The sequence below is a fragment of the Leucoraja erinacea genome, chromosome 32 (assembly GCF_028641065.1).
Source record: "Leucoraja erinacea ecotype New England chromosome 32, Leri_hhj_1, whole genome shotgun sequence".
Lineage (NCBI taxonomy): Eukaryota > Metazoa > Chordata > Chondrichthyes > Rajiformes > Rajidae > Leucoraja > Leucoraja erinaceus.
This window is the reverse complement of record NC_073408.1, coordinates 3,900,424-3,924,194: the sequence shown is the minus strand read 5'-3', so window position 1 is coordinate 3,924,194 and position 23,771 is coordinate 3,900,424. Positions and strand designations below refer to the sequence as shown.

General features: G+C 45.4%; 1 protein-coding gene across 1 annotated transcript in view; it reads left to right on the top strand.

Moving 5' to 3' along the window:
- Positions 1 to 19,333, top strand: part of LOC129712287 (cell surface glycoprotein MUC18-like) — a 90,718-nt gene extending 71,385 nt beyond the window's left edge. The window contains exons 7-15 of the mRNA XM_055660588.1: positions 1,290 to 1,411; positions 4,677 to 4,824; positions 5,734 to 5,858; positions 7,253 to 7,385; positions 7,740 to 7,861; positions 11,285 to 11,420; positions 13,444 to 13,588; positions 14,533 to 14,650; positions 15,026 to 19,333. Of these exons, the coding sequence (XP_055516563.1) occupies positions 1,290 to 1,411; positions 4,677 to 4,824; positions 5,734 to 5,858; positions 7,253 to 7,385; positions 7,740 to 7,861; positions 11,285 to 11,420; positions 13,444 to 13,588; positions 14,533 to 14,650; positions 15,026 to 15,028 (1,052 nt within the window). The 3' untranslated portion in view covers positions 15,029 to 19,333. The remainder of the gene's footprint in view (positions 1 to 1,289; positions 1,412 to 4,676; positions 4,825 to 5,733; positions 5,859 to 7,252; positions 7,386 to 7,739; positions 7,862 to 11,284; positions 11,421 to 13,443; positions 13,589 to 14,532; positions 14,651 to 15,025) is intronic.
- The last annotated feature ends 4,438 nt before the right edge of the window (positions 19,334 to 23,771 follow it).

Here is a 23,771-nt window from a genome sequence, read left to right as displayed (position 1 = left end):
GGAGCCCCAGGCTGTTGCAGGGCCTCCAGCCTTTGGTCCACCTTTGCCCCCCTGGGGGTGGAAGCCTCCTCTCCAGCCTCTGGTCTCCGGGGGACAAGCAGGGCTGGCTTCCCACATGCAGGTCGCAGCCCGACGTGCCCTTTGCGTACAGTGCCCAGACCCGCCTCACAAAGCATTTGCCTTCTACGTAAGGACACTAAAGGAGTGTGAATAAGAAACTCAGCTCCTCTGAAACACCTCCCATTCCAGTACGATGGTGTTCAATTGATCCTCAACACCAATTCCTGCTCTGTGCCTGATCCCCACACACCATGTCTTTGGAATGTGGGAGGAAACCAGGGCTCCCAGAGAAAACCCACGCAGTCACCAGGAGAATGTGCAAACTCCACACAGACAGCACCCGTAGTCAGGAGCGAACCCAGGTTTCAGTCTCTAGTGAGACCACATCTGGAGTATTGTGTACAATTTTGATCTCCTAATTTGAGGAAGGAGATCCTTGTGATTGAAACAGTGCTGCGTAGGTTCATGAGATTGATTCCTGGGATGGCGGGACTGTCATATGAGGAAAGATTGAAAAGACTAGGCTTGTATTCACTGGAGTTTAGAAGAATGAGGGGGGATCTTATAGAAACATATAACATTATAAAAGGACTGGACAAGCTAGATGCAGGAAAAATGTTCCCAATGTTGGGCGAGTCCAGAACCAGGGGCCACACAGTCTTAGAATAAAGGGGAGGTCATTTAAGACTGAGGTGAGAAAAAACTTTTTCACCCAGAGAGTTGTGAATTTATGGAATTCCCTGCCACAGAGGGCAGTGGAGGCCAAGTCACTGGATGGATTTAAGAGAGAGTTAGATAGAGCTCTAGGGGCTAGTGGAGTCAAGGGATATGGGGAGAAGGCAGGCACGGGTTATTGATAGGGGACGATCAGCCATGATCACAATGAATGGCGGTGCTGGCTTGAAGGGCCAAATGGCCTCCTCCTGTACCTATTTTCTATGTTTCTGGCGCTGTAAGGCAGCAACTCTACCGCTGCGCCGCTCCCAAAGTTAAAGTCCAAAGAGTTTAGCGCATTCAATGCCACGTAAAGAAGCTAACATGTCAAGTCAAGTCAAGTCAAGTTCAATTGTCCACATAAACATACGAGATGTGCAGTGCATGCAAATGTAGGCTGAATTTTTACCAATGAGTTTATTTGTCACTGTGTTCCCCTGCAGTGGGGAGTTCCTGCAGTGAGTCCATGGTCCAGATCCAGTGCATAAACTGTGTTCCGTTTGCCCCATTGCCAGATCCACCAGAGAACGCAGAATTTCTGATTGACCCCAAGGTGTTGAAGGAGATGGACAACATGACCATGGAGTGCCGGTCCGATGGGACTTCCAGCGTTGATTACACCTTCTTCAAAATCCTGGTGAGATTATTTATGGGGGCTGGGCTGGGTCGTAGAATCATCGGCGTGGAACTTGCCCACACCGGCCAACATGTCTCACCTGCCTGCATTTGCTCCATATCCCTCCAAACCTGTCCTATCCATGTACCTGTCTAACTGTTTCTTAAACGCTTGTGATAGTCCCAGCCTCAACTACCTCCTCTGGCAGCTCGTTCCATACACCCACCACCCTTTGTGTGAAAAAGTCACCCCTCATATTCCTATTCAATCTTTCCCCTCTCACCTTAAACCTATGTCCTCTGGTCCTCGGTTCCCCTACTCTGGGCAAGATACTCTAGGCGTCTATCCGATCTATTTCTCTTGTGATCTTATACACCGCTATAAGGTAATTGTTCAGTAAATTGTAAGAAATGTAACAAAGTTGTTGAACATATAATGGCACGGTGGCTATTTGTAGAAGACAAGGCCATTCAGCCCATTGAGCTAAACTTACTCCCTGTGCAATAATGGTCTTAGTCCACTTCCACCAGTGTCTATTTTCCTTGGTCCTTGCAACTCCCTCCTTTTGCCACTTGTTGGAGCCAGAGAGCACAGGACCAGGTCCTTGTATCACTAGTCCACCAATTTTACCAATCACTGCAAGTTACTAACCACGTGAACTGAATTGTAAACCCCATCGTTGTAACAGATGACCAACCACACTGGTCACCGGCACAGATCCCAGTAGCATCTCACATTAGGGCGGCACAGCGGTAGAGTTGCTGCCTTACAGCATCACAGACCAGGGTTCGATCCTGACTACGGGTGCTGTCTGTACGGAGTTTGTACGTTCTTCCCCGTGACCTGCCTGGGTTTTCCCCAGGGTGCTCCGGTTTCCGCCCACACTCCAAAGATGTGCGGGTTTACAGGTTCATTTGTGGATAATGCTAGTGTATCGCTGGTCGGCACGGACTCGGTGGGCCGAAGGGCCTGTTTCCGAATTGTATCTCTAGACTAAACTAAACTAAGCACTGGTCACGAGGCTCCAATCAGAACCTCAGTCCCACCCTCTGACTCCTGTATATAAAATGATGAAAGGCTTGATGTGGTAGACAATAGACATTCAGACATTCTGGGCCGAAGGGCCTGTTCTTGTGCTGTACTGTTCTATGTTCCATCAAGCCAATTTTGAATCCAATTAGTTATCTCAGAAGTGACCTTACGTAAATCTACTGTAAATAACATAACAACCTAATTTACAGTTCACTTCACCAACTAGAACATCTTTTACAGCTCAGTTTAGTTTATTGTCACATGTACCGAGGTCCAGTGAAAAGCTTTTGTTGCGTGCTATCTAGTCAGCAGAAAGACAATACATGGTTACAATCGAGTCGTTTACCGTGTATAGATACATTTTTTAATGTGGGTTTTGGCTGGAGTTAAACATAGAAACATAGAAAATAGGTGCAGGAGTAGGCCATTCGGCCCTTCGAGCCTGCACCGCCATTCAATATGATCATGGCTGATCATCCAACTCAGTATCCTGTACCTGCCTTCTCTCCATACCCCCTGATCCCTTTAACCACAAGGGCCACATCTAACTCCCTCTGAAATATAGCCAATGAACTGTGGCCTCAACTACCCTCTGTGGCAGAGAATTCCACAGATTCACCACTCTCTGTGTAAAATATGATTTTCTCATCTCGGTCCTAAAAGACTTCCCTCTTATCCTTAAACTGTGACCCCTTGTTCTGGACTTCCCCAACATCGGGAACAATCTTCCTGCATCTAGCCTGTCCAACCCCTTAAGAATTTTGTACGTTTCGATAAGATCCCCCCTCAATCTTGCGAGTACAAGCTGAGTCTATTTCCATGGGAAACACATACAAAGGGAACGTGCAAACTCCTCACAGACCGCACCCAAGGCCACAATTTGAACCGGGTCCCTGAAGCTGCGGTCGGAGAATTTTGAATATTTTTCAATGGAAAGAAATTTGAAATAAATGTTATTTTGAAATGAAACATTAGACACAACCCTAATGCTAAAATACTCAGATTGCTCGCAACCATGCATCGAGAATACCTGAACCATTATTACAAACACATAGATAGGCACAAAATACTTGAGTAAGTCAGAGGGACAGGCAGCATCTCTGGAGAGAAGGAATGGGTGATGTTTCGGGTCGAGACCCTTCTTCGTAACCACATGGGTCATGTAATTCAATACAGATTGAGATTTAAACCTCGTCGTCAATTAATGTGCAATGATGTATTTGATTTGAGCTATCCTCCCATAACTTTGCTTTGTGTTTTGGGCGCTGATAAAAGCGAGATCCTGTTGACAAAGTATAAATACAGTATATCCTTTGCAAGCCAACAGGGTTCATTGCTAAATAACCAGAGGCCGAGGTTAAATGGAGTTTAATTATTGTCTTGCGTTTGTTTGGTGTTCATTTCCTTTCAATGTCACAGTTCCCGTGTCATTCCACCCTATGTTATTACCCCACTGTTTCTCCCATTGAGTTCCTGACAGAATAAGTGGTAGAATCCTGCAGAAATTATAAGCTTTTTGATGGATTGCACCCCGAATTAATTGTCAGGCCTGTGTTTCTGACGTAATGATACCAATCAAATAATGAACTAAAATAAACTGACCTTAGGCCTTAGATCTTTCTGCACTGGGTCTCCTCCATGGCCAGAGTTAGTCCCACCGCAAATTGGAGGAACAGCACCTCATATTTTGCTTGGGTAGTTTATATCCCAGCGGTACGAGTCAAGTAACTTCATTTATATCTATAGCACATTTAAAAAACAACTCTCGTTGCCCAAAGTGCTTTGCATTGGTGGAGGTACTAATGTTATACAACATTGGTTCATAGATTAAGTACATACATAAATACACACATATAGCCCTCACTCAGAGGATGTCAAGAAAGACTTGGGAGTAGAGATGAATTTTAAGTCTCGACTTAAAGGAGTCGATGGAGGGGGCAGTTCTGATGGGAAGAGGGATTGACTTCTCCAATTTCAGGTAGTCCTTGATTTCTCCCTCCTTCCACTCCCCTTCCCAGCTCTCCCACAGCCTACTGCCTCTGCCTCTTCCTTTCTTCTTCCCACGCCCCCACCCTCACCCCCACATCAATCTGAAGAAGGGTCTCAATGCCTATTCCTTCTCTCCATAGATGCAGCCTCACCCGCTGAGTTTCTCCAGCATTTGTTGTCTACCTACGATCTTGTAAGCACTCTGAGACTAAAGAGATGGATTGAATCTTGCTAACATGATCTCGGTTTCCCTTCTGATCAACAGGATGGTGAAATGGTGCATATCGAGAGCACAGGTAACAAGGTGGTGATGACAGCACTCAGTCGAAAGGACAGCGGACTTTACGGCTGTAAAGTCCTGGACCTGGAAACGTACGACGAATTTGTTAGCAACAAGACGATAATGGTCCACTGTGGGTATTTATTTTCTCATTCCTTTCCTCTTCCCCCTCTCCCAAATGCTCCTGGCTGCATTCCATTAGTGCAGCCATGTTAACACAACGTGTGATGAGCGTTTGGCCACACGGGGCCTCTACTCGCTGGAGTTTAGAAGGATGAGAGGGGGGACCTCATTGAAACTTACTGAATAGTTAAACGACTGGACAGAGTGGATGTGGAGAGGATGTTTCCACTAGTGGGAGAGTCTAGGACCAGAGGCCAGAGCCCTTGGAATAAAAGGACGTACCTTTAAGAAGGAGATAAAGAGGAATTTCTATAGTCTGTGGCTGGTGAATCTGTGGAATTCTTTGCCACAGACGGCTGTGGGGGCCAAGTCAATAGATATTTTTAAGGCAGAGATAGATAGATTCATGGGTACACAAAAATGCTGGAGAAACTCGGCGGGTGCAGCAGCATCTATGGAGCGAAGGAAATAGGCGTTTCGGGCCGAACGTTTCGGCCCAAAACCCTGAAGGGTTTCGGCCCAAAACGTTGCCTATTTCCTTCAGGGTTTCGGCCCGAAACGTTGCCTATTTCCTTCAGGATTTCGGTCCGAAACGTTGCCTATTTCCTTCAGGGTTTCGGCCCGAAACGTTGCCTATTTTATTTCGCTCCATAGATGCTGCTGCACCCGCTGAGTTTCTCCAGCATGTGTACCTTCGATTTTCCAGCATCTGCAGTTCCTTCTTAAACACAATAGATAGATTCTTGATTAGTGCGGCAGTCGGGGGTGATGGGGGAGAAGGCAGGAGAATGGGGTTGAGAGGGAAGGATAGATCAGCCGTGATTGAATGGCGTAGACTTGATGGGCCGAATGGCCGAATTCTGCTCCCATCACTTATGAATGTTTGAGCTTCTCTGTTTCCTGTGCTCCCTTCAAACAGATCTGGATCCCATCGTGTTAACCCCAAAAGGTCCCTACGTTTTCACAGAGGGTGATAAAAACGTGCGCATCTCTTGTGAGGCGGGAGCATCACAACGGCCAACTGTGCGCTGGACAAAAGGCAAGGTAGGAATAAAGCTCCTCAAATAGAGTGAAGAAGGGTCTCGACCCGAAACGTCACCCCATCCCTTCTACCCAGAGATACTGCCTGTCCCGCTGAGTTATTCCAGCATTTTGTGTCTATCCGTGTACCTGTCTAACTGTTTCTTAAACGTTGGGATAGTCCCCACCTCAACGACCTCCTCTGGCAGCTCGTTCCATACACCCACCACCCTTTGTGTGAAAACGTTACCCCTCAGATTCCCATTAAATCTTTTTCCCTTCACCTTAAACCCATGTCTCGTGGATTTATTTAGTTAGTGGCTTAATAAACTACAAACATGGAAACATAGAAACATAGAAATTAGGTGCAGGAGTAGGCCATTCGGCCCTTCGAGCCTGCACCGCCATTCAATATGATCATGGCTGATCATCCAACTCAGTATCCCGTACCTGCCTTCTCTCCATACCCTCTGATCCCCTTGGCCACAAGGGCCACATCTAACTCCCTCTTAAATATAGCCAATGAACTGGCCTCAACTACCCTCTGTGGCAGAGAGTTCCAGAGATTCACCACTCTCTGTGTGAAAAAAGTTCTCCTCATCTCGGTTCTAAAGGATTTCCCCCTTATCCTTAATCCCTAAACACTCAATATTTTTAGTTTCCCACTACTGGAAATTCCCTATCCACATCCACTCAATCTAGGCCCATGTTCATTACTGAGGTGGGGGGGGGGGGGGGGGGGGAGGCGTTTATAGGGGTACTTGAGGAGCAGTTGTATAGGGCTCTGGTGAGACCACATCTGGAGTATTGTGTACAGTTTTGGTCTCCTAATTTGAGGGAGGACATCCTTGTGATTGAGGCAGTGCAGCGTAGGTTCACGAGATTGATGCCTGGGATGGCGGGGACTGTCATATGAGGAAAGATTGAAAAGACTAGGAGTTTAGAAGGATGAGGGGGAATCTTTTCAAAACATACAACATTCTAAAAGGGACTGAACAAGCTAGATGCAGGAAAAATGTTCCCAATGTTGGGCAAGTCCAGAACCAGGGGCCACAGTCTTAGAATAAAGGGGAGGCCATTTAAGACTGAGGTGAGAAAAAACTTTTTCACCCAGAGAGTTGTGAATTTGTGGAATTCCCTGCCACAGAGGGCAGTGGAGGCCAAGTCACTGGATGGATTTAAGAGAGAGTTAGATAGAGCTCTAGGGGCTACTAGAGTCAAGGGATATGGGGAGAAGGCGGGCATGGGTTATTGATTGGGGACGATCAGCCATGATCTCAATGAATGGCGGTGCTGGCTCGAAGGGCCGAATGGCCTCCTCCTGCACCTGTTTTCTATGTTTCTATTTCTTTCACACGGAACATTTTTAACATGGTAATGATATCCCATTCACGTTCTTTATGAACCATCTCTTTCAGAAGACAGTGGTCAGCACTGGAAAATGGCTCAAACTGCACATGGTTGAGTTAGAGCATGCTGGAAACTACAGCTGTAATGTTACCGTGCCTTCCAGCCTGAGCCGGCAGAAGACGATCAGTATTGTGGTCAAAGGTACGTCTGTAACCCGTCCGTAACATCACCATTAGACCGATAGGAGCATAACATAGGAGCAGCGTTAGGCCATTCAGCCCATTGAGTCTGCACCGCCATTCGATCATGGCTGATCTATCTTTCTCTTTCAACCCCATTCTCCTGCTTCTCCTCGTGACCTCAGACTGACCGTGACTGATCAAGACTCGAAACGTCACCCATTCCTTCTCTCCGGAAATGCTGCCTGTCCCGCTGAGAGTTACTCCAGCATTTCGTGTCTCTCGAGGCTTTGTAGGGTTTGGTGTGTTGATGCGGTGGCCCAAGGAGTCAACTCTTCTTGACTGTCTCTGTCTCTGTCTCTGTCTCTGTCTGCAGGACCGCCACACGTCAACTGTACCGCAGAGAAATTCCAGAAGAATGGACCCTATGTGAACCTGACATGCGTGTTCCGTGGTGACCCGATACCGGTAGTCATGTGTAATGCACACAAGGAACCGGTATGTATATAGTGAGCAAATCAGCTCTCTGTGGTACTAAATAAATGTAACGCAGTATATATTGTGGTGTGTACAATTATGAGATGCACAGATAGGGTAGACAGTCAGAACCTTTTTCCCAGGGTGGAATGTCAAAGACTAGCTTTAATAGACAATAGACAATAGGTGCAGTAGTAGGTCATTCGACCCTTCGAGCCAGCACCGCCATTCAATGTGATCATGGCTGATCATCCCCAATCAGTACCCCGTTCCTGCCTTCACCCCATATCCCCTGACTCCACTTTTTTTTTAAGAGCCCTATCTAGCTCTCTCTTGAAAGCATCCAGAACTGAGGCAGAGAATTCCACAGACTCACCACTCTCTGTGAGAAAAAGTGTTTCCTCGTCTCCGTTCTAAATGGCTTACCCCTTAATCTTAAACTGTGGCCCCTGGTTCTGGACTCCCCCAACATGGGGAACATGTTTCCTGTCTCTAGCGTGTTCAAACCCTTAACAATTTTATATGTTTCAATGAGATACCCTCTCATCCTTCTAAACTCCAGAGTGTACGAGCCCAGCTGCTCCATTCTCTCAGCATATGACAGTCCCGCCCTCCGGGAATTAACCTTGTAAACCTACGCTGCACTCCCTCAATAGCAAGAATGTCCTTCCTCAAATTAGGATATACAATTATGAGATGCACAGATAGGGGAGACAGTCAGAACCTTTTTCCCAAGGGTGGAATGTCAAAGACTAGCTTTAAGGTGAGAGGGGCAAAGTTTAAAGGAGACGTGTGGGGCATGGATTTTACACAGAAGGTGATGGGTGTCTGAATCGTGCTGCCAGGGGCAGTGGTGGAGACAGGTGCTATAGCGGTGTTAAAGAGGCTTTTAGATAGACACGTGGATACACAGGGAATAGAGGGATATGTGTCACGTGCAGGCAGAGGAGATTACTTTACCCTGGTATCACATTTGGCACAGACATTATAGGCCAGGGGGCTTGTTCCTGTGCTGTAGTGTTCTATGTTACATGTTCTCGGATCAGCTAAAGCAGTGGTTCCCAACCTATTTTAGCTCATGGCCCCCTTGGGATCTTTTCATTTTTCTGTGCCCCCCCCTGACATTATTAGCGGAAAAAAATACTTCAATATTATAATACCTTCCATAAAAATATCAGTGTCTATTAATTGCACATATATCCTCTTTTATTCTATTCCACAAACATCAAAAATATTTCAACTACGTAGATTTACATTTATTAGAACTGAAATTTAGGATGCAACAGGGATGCAGTTCTGGGGCCCCCTTCATTGAACCTGTGGCCCCCTTCATTGAACCTGTGGCCCCCAAATTTTACTATGGCCCCCCCTGAAATTTGCCATGGCCCCAGGTTGGGAATCACTGAGCTGAAGCATGTCAAAGAATGAACAAGGCTCGCAATGTAAGCCCCACACATTGAACAAACATGTCTCATCGCTAAGATTTATCCAAGAACTCGGATTATCCTTGGGCTATCTTGGGTGGGACTAAGCATTATTCACGCTCTCTCCTTTACCATGTGTATGTACACTGCTGATCGCTTGATTGTCATCATGTGTTGTCTTTACAGCATTACCTCCTGTCTCTGCCTCGTTAACCCTTTCATGCCTGTTTCCCTCGATCCTCTGAAGCATGGATACTTGTGGCCACGCTCACTCTTCACAGCTAATAGAAGGAAATTAAATAGAGTCACACCGCATTGAAACAGGCCCTTCGGCCCAACTTGCCCACACCGGCCAACATGTCCCAGCTACACTAGTCCCACCTGCCTGTGTTTGGCCCACATCCATCCAAACCTGTCCTATCCTGGATTAACCATTAAGCAGATTAAGCACGTGCTTAGGGCACCAGGGCCAAAGGGGGCACCACAAAGTTGGGAAAAGGGTGAAAAGAAAAAAAAACGAATGACGATTTGTAAAAAAAACCGTATCTCCACTTTTTATGGAATTGTTGAAAAGTTAGAAACGGAAATGAGGAGACGAAAGGTGTCACTGAAATAGCAGACAGATTCTCTTGTCTGGTAGATGTTCCTAATGCCACCCAACAAGGTGCTAATTCCCAATTATCAGAAAGTGAAAGGTACTCAAAGACTTGTCAGACACTCATTGATGCTTATCCAGATGACATGAACAACACTTTGTCTACAGAACTTCAGCAGTTCCATTCATATTGAGATTGAGATGAGAAGAACTTTTTTCACGCAGAGAGTGGTGAATCTCTGGAACTCTCTGCCACAGAGGGTAGTTGAGGCCAGTTCATTGGCTATATTTAAGAGGGAGTTAGATGTGGCCCTTGTGGCTAAGGGGATCAGGGGGTATGGAGAGAAGGCAGGTACGGGATACTGAGTTGGATGATCAGCCATGATCATATTGAATGGCGGTGCAGACTCGAAGGGCCGAATGGCCTACTCCTGCACCTAATTTCTATGTTTCTATATGTTCCTCATAAGTTTAAAACAACCAAGAAAACATATTTCACTCACATGGAACTTTACACCATAATTACAGAAGACAAACTAGAGAGTGCCTTTCCAAATGTTGAAATTGCCTTAAGAATATGTTTAACATTAATGGTCACCAGCTGCACAACAGAGAGGTCTTTCTCACAACTGAAACGTGTAAAAAAAACCCAAATAGATCAGTTATGCTTCAAGAAAGACTCGACTCACTGTGTATATTAATAATTCAAGCAGACATTCTGAGAAGTATTAATTACGAGGATGTTATCAGTGATTTTGCGAAAATGAAATGTAGAAAAATGCCTTTCAGGTCATGAATATTGGAACTTTGATACATTTAACTTGTGAAATATTAAAATAGATATTTTTTTTATTTTTTTTATTTTTTAATTTTATTAGAAGTTAATACAGCACAAAACAGTACAGTGGAACCTAATTTTAGGTGCCAACTATGTAATACCGTAATCCATTCTAATTAAAATAGATGTTGTATTGCATTTTTGTAGAACTTTATGTAGCCCAAGCTTGGCTTAGTTTGTACAGTATATTGTGTTATCATAGGAATAAATTTTTGTACTGCTGCAACCTGCATTGTATATCTGGTCAGACAGGTCAACAACTAAAATGGACTGGGACAGTGTGGAAAGGAGGGGGGCACCAAGATTGGTCAGTGCTTAGGGCACCAGTGAGCCTTATTCCGCCCCTACCTATCCATGTACCTGTCTAACCGTTTCTGAAACGTTGCAATAGTCCCAGCCTCATCTACCTCCTCTGGCAGCTCGTTCCATACACCCACCACCCTTTGTGTGAAAAAGTTATTCCTCAGATTCCTATTAAATCTTGTCCCCTTCATCTTGAACCAGTGAATGTTGGACTCTGGAACATTTTCTGTGCTGCCACAGTTACTCAGATAAGTTTGTGGTTTTTTTTGTATCTCTGTGCATAGACGTTAACGTATCATCTCCAAAAGAATTACGTTGTGAGTGAGCTGATTCTGCCCCTCCCCACGGGGGAGCTGCAACTGACCTGCAACGGCACCAACAAGCACGGCAACGATGACTATCTCTTCATTGTGCAAGGAGGTGAGCATCCGATCCCAGGCCGGCTCCAAGTAGATTGAAGAGTTGGCATCACGTGATGTTACTCAATGTCTACCCCATGATGTTAACCCCCAAAGCATCCTCCTTTTCAACTCCATCCAATCTCAGGTCACTCAGCAGTGGCTTCACTGTGCAGCAGATTCAAATTCACTGGTAGTTTTTGTAAATAGTAGAAATTACAGCAGCTAAAAGGACTGATGAAAGGTGCACAATGCAGACTTGAGCTGATGATCAGAGAACCACAGATGTAACACCAAAGATTTCCAGCACGTTATCAATCAGCAGGTTGTTGGAGATTTGGATCACGCTCAGGTCTCAGAAATACTACCTTAAAAGGCAAGCAAGCAAATGTGTAACAGTGCAGGAAGGAACTGCAGATGCTGGTTTAAACCGAAGATGCTGGAGTAACTCAGCGGGACAGACAGCATCTCTGCTTCACAATAATCAGGAGGTCACTTGCAAGCAGATTAGGAAAGAATAAGGAGTAAGCCATTTAGAACGTAAACGAGGAAACTTTTTTTCTCACAGAGAGTGGTGAGTCTGTGGAATTCTCTGCCCCAGAGGGCGGTGGAGGCAGGTTCTCTGGATGCTTTCAAGAGAGAGTTAGATAAAGATAGCAGAGTCAGAGGATATGGGGAGAAGGCAGGAACGGAGTACTGATTGGGGATGATCAGCCATGATCACATTGAATGGCGGTGCAGGCTCGAAGGGCCGAATGGCCTACTCCTGCACCTATTCATTGTCTATTGTCTATTATTCAGATGTCCTGTTTCTGTATTTGGTGTTGGTACTCGAGCCCTTCCACAAAAGGCTGGCATTTCCTACAGCATGCCCCGCGTTTCCTGTTCCACTTAATATGTTCATTGATCGAGTGTTTATGTAACTCCCCCCCTCATGAGCACGTCACAGATTACACACTGCTGGAGGACACAGCCCCTTTCAGACAGAAATAACGCAGCTATTGATTTCTTCACTGCAGCAGCATTGTTTGGGGGCAGTGGCAGCCGTTCTCAGCTGGAAGTATGTGGCCTTGTGTAGAACATCGACATCGAGCTCCATGCTTATCTTTAGTCAGCAAACTCATGACCCCAGACTACCAGAGGATTCAACGAGTCTTCTCTTGCTATTCTTCCGAAATCTTCAGATTTTGTTTGTGAAATCTGTCCATTATGAAAGATTTGCAGAGAGGATTCTTTTAAGATTCAAGATTCAAGAGACTTTAGTGTCATGTGTCCCAGATAGGACAATGAAATTAGAAATTTAGAAAATAGGTGCAGGAGTAGAGGCCATTCGGCCCTTCGAGCCTGCACCGCCATTCAATATGACCATGGCTGATCATCCAAATCAATATCCCATACCTGCCTTCTCTCCATACCCCCTGATCCCTTTAGCCACAAGGGCCACATCTAACTCCCTCTTAAATCTAGCCAATGAACTGTGGCCTCAACTACCTTCTGTGGCAGAGAATTCCACAGATTCTTGCTTTGCTTCAGCACAACAGAATATAGAAGGCATGAATACTGTAGATTATAAATGATTAAGGTAAAGGCACGGTGGCGCAGCAGTATTTGGACATGTGTTGCAAATCATCACAGACCTCTGCATTCAGACACTTCCAACACACACATAATCACTCAGTAGAATCCTCAGCTGCGTCACTGATACAGATCGAGTATCAGGTCAACAGTATTTCACACGGTTCACAATCAGAACATTGGGAAAGAATGTGTCGGAAGGAAAGGCAGATGCTGGTTTTAATCGAAGATAGACACAAAATGCTGGAGTAACTCAGCGGGCCAGGCAGCATCTCTGGAGAGAACGAATGGGTGATGTTTCGGATCGAGACCCTTCTTCTTCAGAGTCTTGCCCCTTCTCTCCAGAGATGCCGCCTGTCTCGCTGGGTTACTCCAACATTTTGTGTCTGTCTACATCGGGAAAGGAAACAGCTTTTCTCCGAGCAGCGAATGTGGATTTTAATGCCTCAACCTCTCTTCTGTTTGTCTAGATGTGGCCCAAGCAAAAAGCAGTGGCGGAGTGGTGATAGTGGTCATCATTGTGTGTATTCTACTGCTCGCCATCTTGGGGGCCATCCTGTATTTCCTCTACAAGAAAGGAAAGATTCCCTGTGGTCGTTCTGGCAAACAAAGCATGTGGGTCTTCCTTACACTTTAGTGTGTGTGTCTGCATTCCTGGACTGCTCGTGTGTGTGTGCGCATGCTTATGCATGAGTGTGTGTGTGTGTTTATGTGTGTGTGAATGTCTGTGTGTGCATGTCTGCGTGTGCGTATGTGTGTGTGTGTGTGTGTATGAATGTCTATGCGTGTGCATGTCTCTGTGTGTATGTGCGCATGTGTATGTCTATTTGTGCATGTCTGTGGGTGTGTGTATGATTGTCTATGCGTGTGTATGTCTGTGTGTGCGTGCGTGTGTGCTTGTGTGCGCATGCATGTGTATGTCTGTATGTGTGCGTGTGCGTGCTCCTGATGGGCGTGTCTGGATGGGAGAGAGAGGGAGAGACAGAATGCAAGATGTTTATATGTTAATATGTTTCTCATTTCTAGCACATGTTCAGACTTACACATGTCCCGATCTCACTCTGCATGTCCCTGTATAATTCTGTGTTTAGTCAACTCCCAGCTCTCTAGGGTAATGAAGGTGATGCAAAAGACATCAAATGGCATCCAACGTTTGGCATCATACGAGCCACGTTTATTGTTTATGCGACATGTCTCAAGGGGATTTCTCAGCTGAACTGAGAGAGTGCTGTAATTAAACGTGCTCCAGACAGGGAGACTGGCCATCTACCCTGGTCCTCTTGCCATTGGAGACGAGCCATTTGCCCAGAGACGGCATCTTGCAGAGTAGAGTGGAGGGTCGACCATTGACTGATATCTGTGAGGGTTTGGGACAGTATATTTAATACATACCCTGGACAACCCAATCAGGAGTTGACTACTCCCATGTGTACAGCTGCTTTACCCTGTAGTATGTAAGGTTTGTAACTCTGGCCAACGCCATTATCTCAGTTTGACCCAGTTGGTGAAGTGCAGGCAGCCATGGGTGAAGTAACTAAAGTTCTGTCTGTCTGCTTTAGCACACAAGCTGAAGTCCATGATAACATTGTAGTGGAAGTGAAGAACGACCAGAAGGTTCCTGAGGAGACGGTGCTTCTGCAGGGAGTCAATGGAGACAAGAAGCTGCCCAGCCATCAGGTATGGACCGGGAGATGGAAAGTGTAAGGGTGAATATGCTTCATGTTCTAGTTGTAGGAAGGAACTGCAGATGCTGGTTTAAACCGAAGATACACACACAAAAAGCTGGAGTAACTCAGCGGGACAGGCAACATCTCTGAGAAAAGGAATGGGTGACGTTTCGGGTCGAGTCTGAAAAAGGGTCTTGACCCGAACCGAAACATCACCCATTACTTCTCTCCAGAGATGCTGCCTGTCCAGCTCCAGCTTTTTGTGTCTATCTTTGGTTTAAACCAAGCATGTGCAGTTCCTTCCTACACATTTCGACTGCATGTGTATAGTCCTGGCTGCTATGATGTTAATATGTTGGCATTGCTTTCCCTTTGCTTCCCGGAGTGATGGGAGAGGAAGGAAGATGCGGACCTTCAGAGTGAAGAGGTGTCACCAGAGCTCCCACCCTGTGCCTGACTCCACAGGAATGACTGTGACATGAAATCTTCTTGCCTTTGACAAATGCTGCATATGCTCCTACACTGAAGCAACTCCAACCCATTCCTTGGGATCTTCCTTCACTGGAAACCACCAAACACCTTACTGAGAGGAACGCATGGCCTATCAATCTCCACCATCAAACAGCGTCCGGATGTTTCCTTCAATGTCCATCAATGGAATCCAATCTTGCTTGCAGACTCCTACACACCACTGCTACATCACAGCAGCAGATACAGAGACAAGAATTCCTCATCACAACAGGTCTCCTCAAAGAGAAATCTCCAAACAATGTCTTCACCATGAATTAGGCTGAAATATTATACAATGTTATCGTTAACTTAGAGACTGTTACAAGAGATGATGTCAATGGATTTTTATTGTATTTCCTTTTTTTAAATCAACATGTCCATTTTAACTCAAGTGTTTTAAACAATTCCGAGCAGATTACTGCCAATCTAAGTTGCATTGATTTTAGTTGGTGACACAGAACAAGAAGGACAGATTTATTGATTGGAGAGAAGTTTTAGTTGACTAATTAGTTCCACGTTGCTTTGTAGAATAAACCTTTCACTTTACATCAGTGGTCCTCTTGCATATTTGCTGAGGGCAGGTTCAGTTTCTTGGGATTAGACTATCAACCAGACTCTGGTGTGAGGTTTACTGCCCACAAACTGCAAATTAAACTCACCATAGTTGGTGATTCTTCATCCCACGTCAGTCTGAAGTCTCAACCCCGAAACGTCACCCATTCCTTCTCTCCAGAGATGCTGCCTGTCCCGCTGAGTTACTCCAGCATGTTGCGTTTATCTTCGATTTAAACCAGCATCTGCAGTTCTTTCCTACACATTGTGGTTGGTGATTCTTCCCCAATCAGGCTTTTCCTCCAAATTGAAATTCTTCATATTAGGATCAGATATTTCTCTCAGGTGCAAAAAATGAAATGAGAATGATCTCATCACCTTCTTTGTTCATTCACAAACACGTCATCAGCTGCTGTCCTCACCAGCGTAGGCAGCGCCTTGCTTCTGATGAGTGGCTGTTCTTGCAAGTCCGTGCATTGAAAGGTCTGTGTTTCCACACATCCTGGGTCTATAATCCATTGCCTCTTCACACACTGTCCTCAATCATAAGCAGTTTTATTAATGGAACCATTTTAATTTTTATCGTGAACTTTTACTCTTGGATAGGAATCTGAATTTTATTTTTGTATATGTTACCGTAAGATCGATGGGCAAGAATGCAGCTTTCTGATAAGACAGTGCAAGAATTACTGCAAAGTGTATGTCTGCTGTACATGTCTGCAGAAACCATGGAGTCGAACGTTAGGTTCTCACTGTTAACGACTTAGAAACATAGACAATAGGTGCAGGAGTAGGCCATTCGGCCCTTCGAGCCAGCACCGCCATTCAATATGATCATCTAAAATCAGTACCCCATTCCTGCTTTTTCCCCATATCCCTTGATTCCGTTATCCCGAAGAGCGATATCTAACTCTCTCTTGAAAACATCCAGTGAATTGGTCTCCACTGCCTTCTGCGGCTGAGAATCCCACAGGTTCACAACTTGCAGGATACATTCCAGGATCAGGTCGTTCGGTCGAGAACACAGAAGAAGTTTCGGCCCATGTGCTCGGAGGGCCCACATTTTGTGTGCGTTGTGATCCTGGCTTAGCTTGTTGTATAATAGAATAATTAGAGTAAACTTTGCCGATTCCACTTGTTGCATTTCGCAGGCCAGGTCTGCGTTAGTCAGTGACACTGAATGTAGTAACTCGGACAATAGATGAGTGGGTGTAATATTGTGCACACAATCCATCTTCGGGGTCCCATTGATGAATGAGGCTATGTTACGTGTGTGCAGCTAATTCTAATCTCACTCTGAGTGGCCCTAAGAGGAAATAAACATTATCAGCGGTGCAGCACACCAAGTTTAATAGCCAACCATCCATACATAGTTCATTGTTGGGACTGTTGTATTTAGTGAGGATAGAATGTCAGGGCATGTGTGCTTTTGTGTGTGAGAGGAGAGAAGAATCAGAGGGTTTGGTCGAAATTTTTTTTTGAAAACTGAATATTTCTCAACTCTTCAGCCATTGGCTTAAGCAGCTGGCAATGCGGGATTTATGGAACACGAGTGATCAGATGATTCTAGTTGGGTGGTGGGGTGGCGCAGCGGCAGAGTTGCTGTATTTCAGCACCAGAGACACCGGTTCGATCCTGACTACAGGTGCAGTCTGTACGGAGTTTGTAGGTTCTCCCTGTGTGGGTTTTCTCCGGGTGCTCCGGTTTCCTCCCACAGTCCAAAGACGTGCAGGTTTGTAGGCTAATTGGCTTCGGTAAAAAAAGTAAATCATCCTTAGTGTGGGTGGGATAGTGTTAGTGTACGGGAGATCGCTGGTCGGCACGGATACTGTGGGCCGAAGGGCCTGTTTCCGCGCATATCTCTATACTATACTAAACTAAACTAGAAGGAGTTGATCTCTGGCTAATGACTGCAGCTCATGACAACCCTACCTGCCTCCCTCACCCATTAGACTATCAGACTTCACACCCTGCAGTAATAACTTGATTAGACTTTACTAATGCCCTTGAAAATTACATCAATGAGATGTAACCTATCTCTCCATGCATCGTCAGTCTGCTAAGAGTTCAATACTGGGTTTGAAAATTTAAGGAAAAGATAGGAGCATTGTAAAGAATCTCTGTATGAGAGTTGTCTCACTGACAGCAGCTCCCTGCCCACTGACCCATTCACAATGGAATCTTAAAAGATGTTAACACATTCTATATCTCGCCTTGTTAACTTGCTGTTGTTTGTTACTTGTGTTGAAACATTGCTAAGATATTGACGCTGCATTCAAGTATAAGTAGTTAAAGTTATATTGAATAGGTTTCACCTGCTGCAAATAAATAACAGATTCACAGACTTCCTTTAGAAATGGAAGGGTTACTCCTGATTGTTATTATCCACGTGAATGATGAATGTTTGGGACTGTTCTGGGTATGTGGGTGTGTTTTTGATCTTGGAGTTGGTGAAGCATCGCAGTTTTTTTTTTCGTTGGCAGCTGGCTGTCACAATGAATGAGGTATCCTCACCATGTTTAAGGTGCTGTAAACCGCATGGCCAAGAACCACCCCCCTCCCCTCCCCTCTCCCACAGGTGCCTGTTTGCCCGAAGTGGGCGGCACGGTGGCACAGCGGTAGAGTTGCTGCCTTACAACGCCAGAGACCCGGGTTCAATCCTGACCACTGGTGCTGTCTGTACGGAGTTTGCACGTTCTCCTGGTGACCTGCGTGGGTTTTCCCTGGATGTTCCGGTTTCCTCCCATACCCCAAAGACGAACAGGTTTGTAGGCTAATTGGCTTTGGTATAAGTGTGAATTGTCCCTAGTGAGTGTGAGATAGTGTTAGTGTGCGGGGAATCACTGGTCGGTGCAGACTCACACTTGTTCCCACGCTGTATCTCTAAACTAAACTAAGTGGCTTTTATCATTTCTTCCTGAGAACCTTAGTAGAGAATGGTGGGATGAAAACTCACGAAACTCCAAATTAAATACAGGTGGTTCTGGAAAACCACATCCAACCAGGACAACATGTTCAGCAAGTGTCACCCACCTATTTAAGACTCAAAGGTTTATACAGACACATGCAAAGAACATCTCCTCAATCGGATGCCAAGGCAGGAGAGCAAGGTTAGATCAGTGGAAGGCCCAGTGGTTCTACAGGTAGAGCTGCTGCATCACAGCGCCAGAGACCCGGGTTCGATGTTGACCTCCCTTGCAGACTGTGTGTGGAGCTAACAGTGACTGCGTGGGTTTCCTCCCACGTCAGAGTTGGCGGGTTAATGAGTCTGGGTAGAATCAGTGTGAAAGTGGGAGGTTGATGGCCGGCATAGACTTGGTGGGCCGAAGTGCCTGTTTTTGTGCTGCATCTCTCCCATCACTCTACGTAGAACTGCCCAGTTTCTGGTTAGTACTGAACACAAGAAGGCAAGTCTGTTCATTAGTGAATGTGGCGTCTGCTCTGTTCTCTGCAGCCAGGAGCTACAAAGCCACCATCCATCTGCACTGTGTGTTTTAAGCATTCTCTGTAAGTATGAAACTTGTACTTTGGATCAAACATAGTGAGAGTTACATCACTGTACTGCAACTGTAAAAAAAAAAATGTTTTATGCGTGATTATATGCCAAATAAAATATGTTGTTGCAAATCCCTGTCAGTTTGTAGTATTCTGCAGTTGAGTAGAACACTCCTTTGGATAAAATAAACCAAGAGTTCTTTTGCTTGCAGTTGTGCAGTTCTTTGTCGTATGTGCTTGTTGCAACTTGTGAATCATCCACAGAGGATTGGGTTTGAGTGTTGGTTGAAGTATCTGCAGTTCCACCTTTCCTTCACATCTCTGGCCTGTTCCAAAGTAAGTATTGAGAGAGTAGTGTAGGAAGGAACTGTAGATGTCCGGAGCCGAAACGTCACCCATTCCTTCTCTCCAGAGATACTGCCTGTCCCGCTGAGTTCCTCCAGCATTTGGCGTCTATCTTAGAAACATAGAAACATAGAAAATAGGTGCAGGAGTAGGCCATTTGGCTCTTCGAGCCTGCACCGCCATTCAATATGATCATGGCTGATCATCCAACTCAGTATCCTGTACCTGCCTTCTCTCCATACCCTCTGATCCCTTTAGCCACAAGGGCCACATCTAACTCCCTCTTAAACAGTTTGGTTTTGTTCAGTTAGTTTGTTTTGTTTTATTGTCATGTGTACCGAGGTATAGTGCAAAGCTTTTGTTGCGTGCCACCCAGTCAGCGGAAAGACGTGATTACAATCGAGCTGTTTACAGTGTATAGATACATGATAAGGGAATAACGTTTAGTGCAAGATAAAGCCAGCAAAGTCCGATCAAAGATAGCCCCAGGGTCACCAATGAGGTAGATAGTAGTTCGGGACTGCTCTCTGGTTGTGGTTGGATGATTCAGTTGCCTGATAACAGCTGATTCAAGATTCCAGCATCTGCAAACACTTACCTCTCCCTTTTACTGTGGAATTCTTTGCCACAGATGGCTGTGGAGGCCAAGTCAACCAACATTTTTTTAATGTAGATGTGATGGGCCGAATGGTTTAATTCTGCTCCTATCACTTATGAACTTATGAACATTCAAGATTCTCTGTGTAAAGTAACCTGTTAAATACAAAGCTCCTGGAATTGAGAAGTAATTAGTTCTGGTGAATGTACAGGGGCATTCTTTGCCAGAATATCTTGCTGTAATCCAAATGCAGTTGTACAATCCAAAAAAAGAACAGCTTCTACAGTAGTCGCCTGTGTTTATGACTCAACAGCTATTTAGAATTGTTCCTCCCAGTGAGTTTAAGTCTTAATCCTCTGCCAAGGTTCCTCCTTGAATTGGCCCTGGTGGTTCAGCTAATGGTTCGACTTGTCCTAATCTACACTGAGCAGCAGTTACTAAGTTATATCAGCCAGACCTACTCTTTGTTTAAATTCACAGAGGCATACCATACAGAAACAGGCCCTTCAGCCCACTGGGTCCATACAGACTATCAACCTCCCACTTAGACTCATCCCCCTGAATTCTCCTCAGTTCATAAGGTCATGAGTGATAGGAATAGAATTAGGACGTTCTGCCCATCTTGCCATAGAGGGAGCACAGAGAAGGTCCACCCGACTGATTCCTGGGATGGCAGGACTTTCATATGAGGAAAGACTGGATAGACTCGGCTTGTACACGTTGGAATTCAGAAGACTGAGGGGGGATCTTATAGAAACGTACAAAATTCTTAAGGGGTTGGACAGGCTAGATGCAGGAAGATTATTCCCCATATTGGGGAAGTCCAGAACAAGGGGTCACAGTTTAAGGATAAGGATGAAGACTTTTAGGACCGAGATGAGGAAATCATTTTTTACACAGAGAGTGGTGAATCTGTGGAATTCTCTGCCACTGAAGGTAGTTGAGGCCACAGTTCATTGGCTATATTTAAGAGGGAGTTAGACGTGGCCCTTGTGGCTAAAGGGATCAGGGGGTATGGAGAGAAGGCAGGTACAGGATACTGAGTTGGATGATCAGCCATGATCATATTGAATGGTGATGCAGGCTCGAAGGGCTGAATGGCCTACTCCTGCACCTATTTTCTATGTTTCTATGTCTATGTTTCTAAACCTACTCTGCCATTCAATCATGGCTGATCTACTGTCCCTCACACTCCCAACCCCATTCTCCTGCCTTCTCCCTATAACCTCTGACATTTGTACTAATCAAAAGTCTACTTGTACTAATCAAAAATCTATTTATTTATCTGTGACCTAATTCTGCTGCTATCACTTATGAACTGTTGAACACTCAGCAACTGAAAATTCAAAGTTAGAAAATTGGACACTGACAGCAGATTAAACGTGGATATCCCTCGGTAATTTGACACATTCGGCTCTGAGAGAAACAGATTCCAACCTGTTAATCACAGAATAAGCAGATGGAAGGATTAGTTGTCCGTAGAGATGTCCCGTTGGCCGATGCTTCTGGAGTGAGATGCGTGCAGGATGGACTCCGCGAGATTCACCCCACAACTGGTTTGAACGGTGCAGCTGCGAATCTGACTGACACACCCTCCTTCTGCAAGGATGCAAGGAATGTGTCAGGATATTTCTCGTGACCTGACAGTATCAGACTGTGTCTGTCTTCAGTAACTTGCAGCTGCAATAACATAGAACATTTGAGATTTTGCAATTCCCCAACTGAATCTTATCTCCACATTGAGAGCGGTTAATTACTTTTCTAGTTAATAATATAGCAGGGTTCCTAAATGACTAAATCCCTTCCCTCTGTGTCGGAAGGAACTGCAGAAGCTGGTCTCCACCGAAGATGGACACAAAATGCTGGAGAAACTCAGCTGGACAGGCAGCATCTGTGGAGAGAAGGAATGGGTGACGTTTCGGGTCGAGACCCTTCTTCAGATAGAAGTCTGGAGTTTGGAGTCTGAAGAAGGGTCTCGACCTGAAACATCACCCATTCCTTCTCTCCACAGATGCTGCCTGTCCAGCTGAGTTACTCCACTATTTTGTGTCTCCCTTCCTTCTGTTAGTTCTGATGTTTCTGATCTACATCAATGATTTGGATGAGAACATACAGGGCAAGATTAGCAAGTTTGCTGATGATACAACAGTTAGTGGTTTCACAGATAGTGAAGATGGTTGTGAAAGATTGCAGCAGGATCTGGATCGATTGGCCATGTGGGCTGAGGAATGGTTGATGGAATTTAATACAGAGAAGTGCAAGGTGTTGTATTTTGGGAAGCCGAACAAGGGCAGGACCTACACAGTAAATGACAGGCCTCTGGGGAGTGTTGTAGAGCAGAGGGATCTAGGAGTACAGGTGCATGGTTCCATGAAGGTCGAATCGCAGGTAGATAAGGTGGTCAAAAAGGCTTTTGGCACTTTGGCCTTCATCAGTCAGAGTATTGAGTATAGAAGTTGGGAGGTCATGTTGCAGTTGTATAAGCCATTGGTGAGACATTAGAATATTGTGTTTAGATCTGGGCACCATGTTATAGGAAAGATATTGTCAAGCTTGAAAGGGTTCAGAAAAGATTGACAATGATGTTGCCAGGACTAGAGGGTGTGAGCTATAGGGAGAGGTTGAGTAGGCTGGGTCTCTATTCCATGGAGCTTGGGAGAATGAGGGGAGATCTTATAGAAGTGTACAAAATCATGAGAGGAATAGATCGGTAGATGCACAGAGTCTTTTGCCCAGAGTAGGGGAATCGAGGGCCAGAGGACATAGGTTCAAGATGAAGGGGAAAAGATTTAATAGGAATCAGAAGGGGGTAACCTTTTCACATAAAGGGTGGTGGGTGTGTGGAGCAAGCTGCCAGAGGAGGTAGTTGAGGCTGGGACTATCCCATTATTTAAGAAACAGTTGGACAGGTACATGGATAGGACAGGTTTGGAGGGATATGGGACAAGCGCAGGCAAGTGGGACTAGAGTAGCTGGGACATCGTTGGCCGGTGTGGGCAAGTTGGGCTGAAGGGCCTGTTTCCACACTGTATCACTCTATGACTATGATTCTAGAGTAAGGAAGTGAAATTTTAACCGTAGGATCTGACCTAATCCTAATCAGAGTAAAGATGTGTTGTATCCCAAAATTGGATGCCCCCCTTGCTAACCCCAAATCACGTCTCCCCTCCTGTAAATACATTCTTGTAGGTGGCAGTACAGTTATACAGGGACAACAGTGTACAGACAGCACCCGCGGTCAGGATCGAACTCGGATCTCTGGCGCTGTGAGGCAGCAACTCTACTGCTGCACCACCGTGCCACATAATTCTGTCGATTGAATTCCCACTCCTCCATTCCTTGAAACCTGGAGACCTTCTATCTATGGAAAAAACTGCTCCGGCTGCCAAAAGGCAGGGGTCGGTGCCACTTGCAGGGCTACGGAACATGAGGAAGAAAGAATCACATTCAGCTGTGGGGCTGCAAGCTCTGGCTGCATTCCTGCGGAACCCATTCAGCTGACTCCACTGATGAATGAGAGTTTTGTAAGAACATTTAGACAACGTTTCTCTCCCGCTCGAACATACGTAGATGCAGTTACTAGAATGTGGGAACACAGAAATGATACATGTAATAGGAGAGAATACCCAGG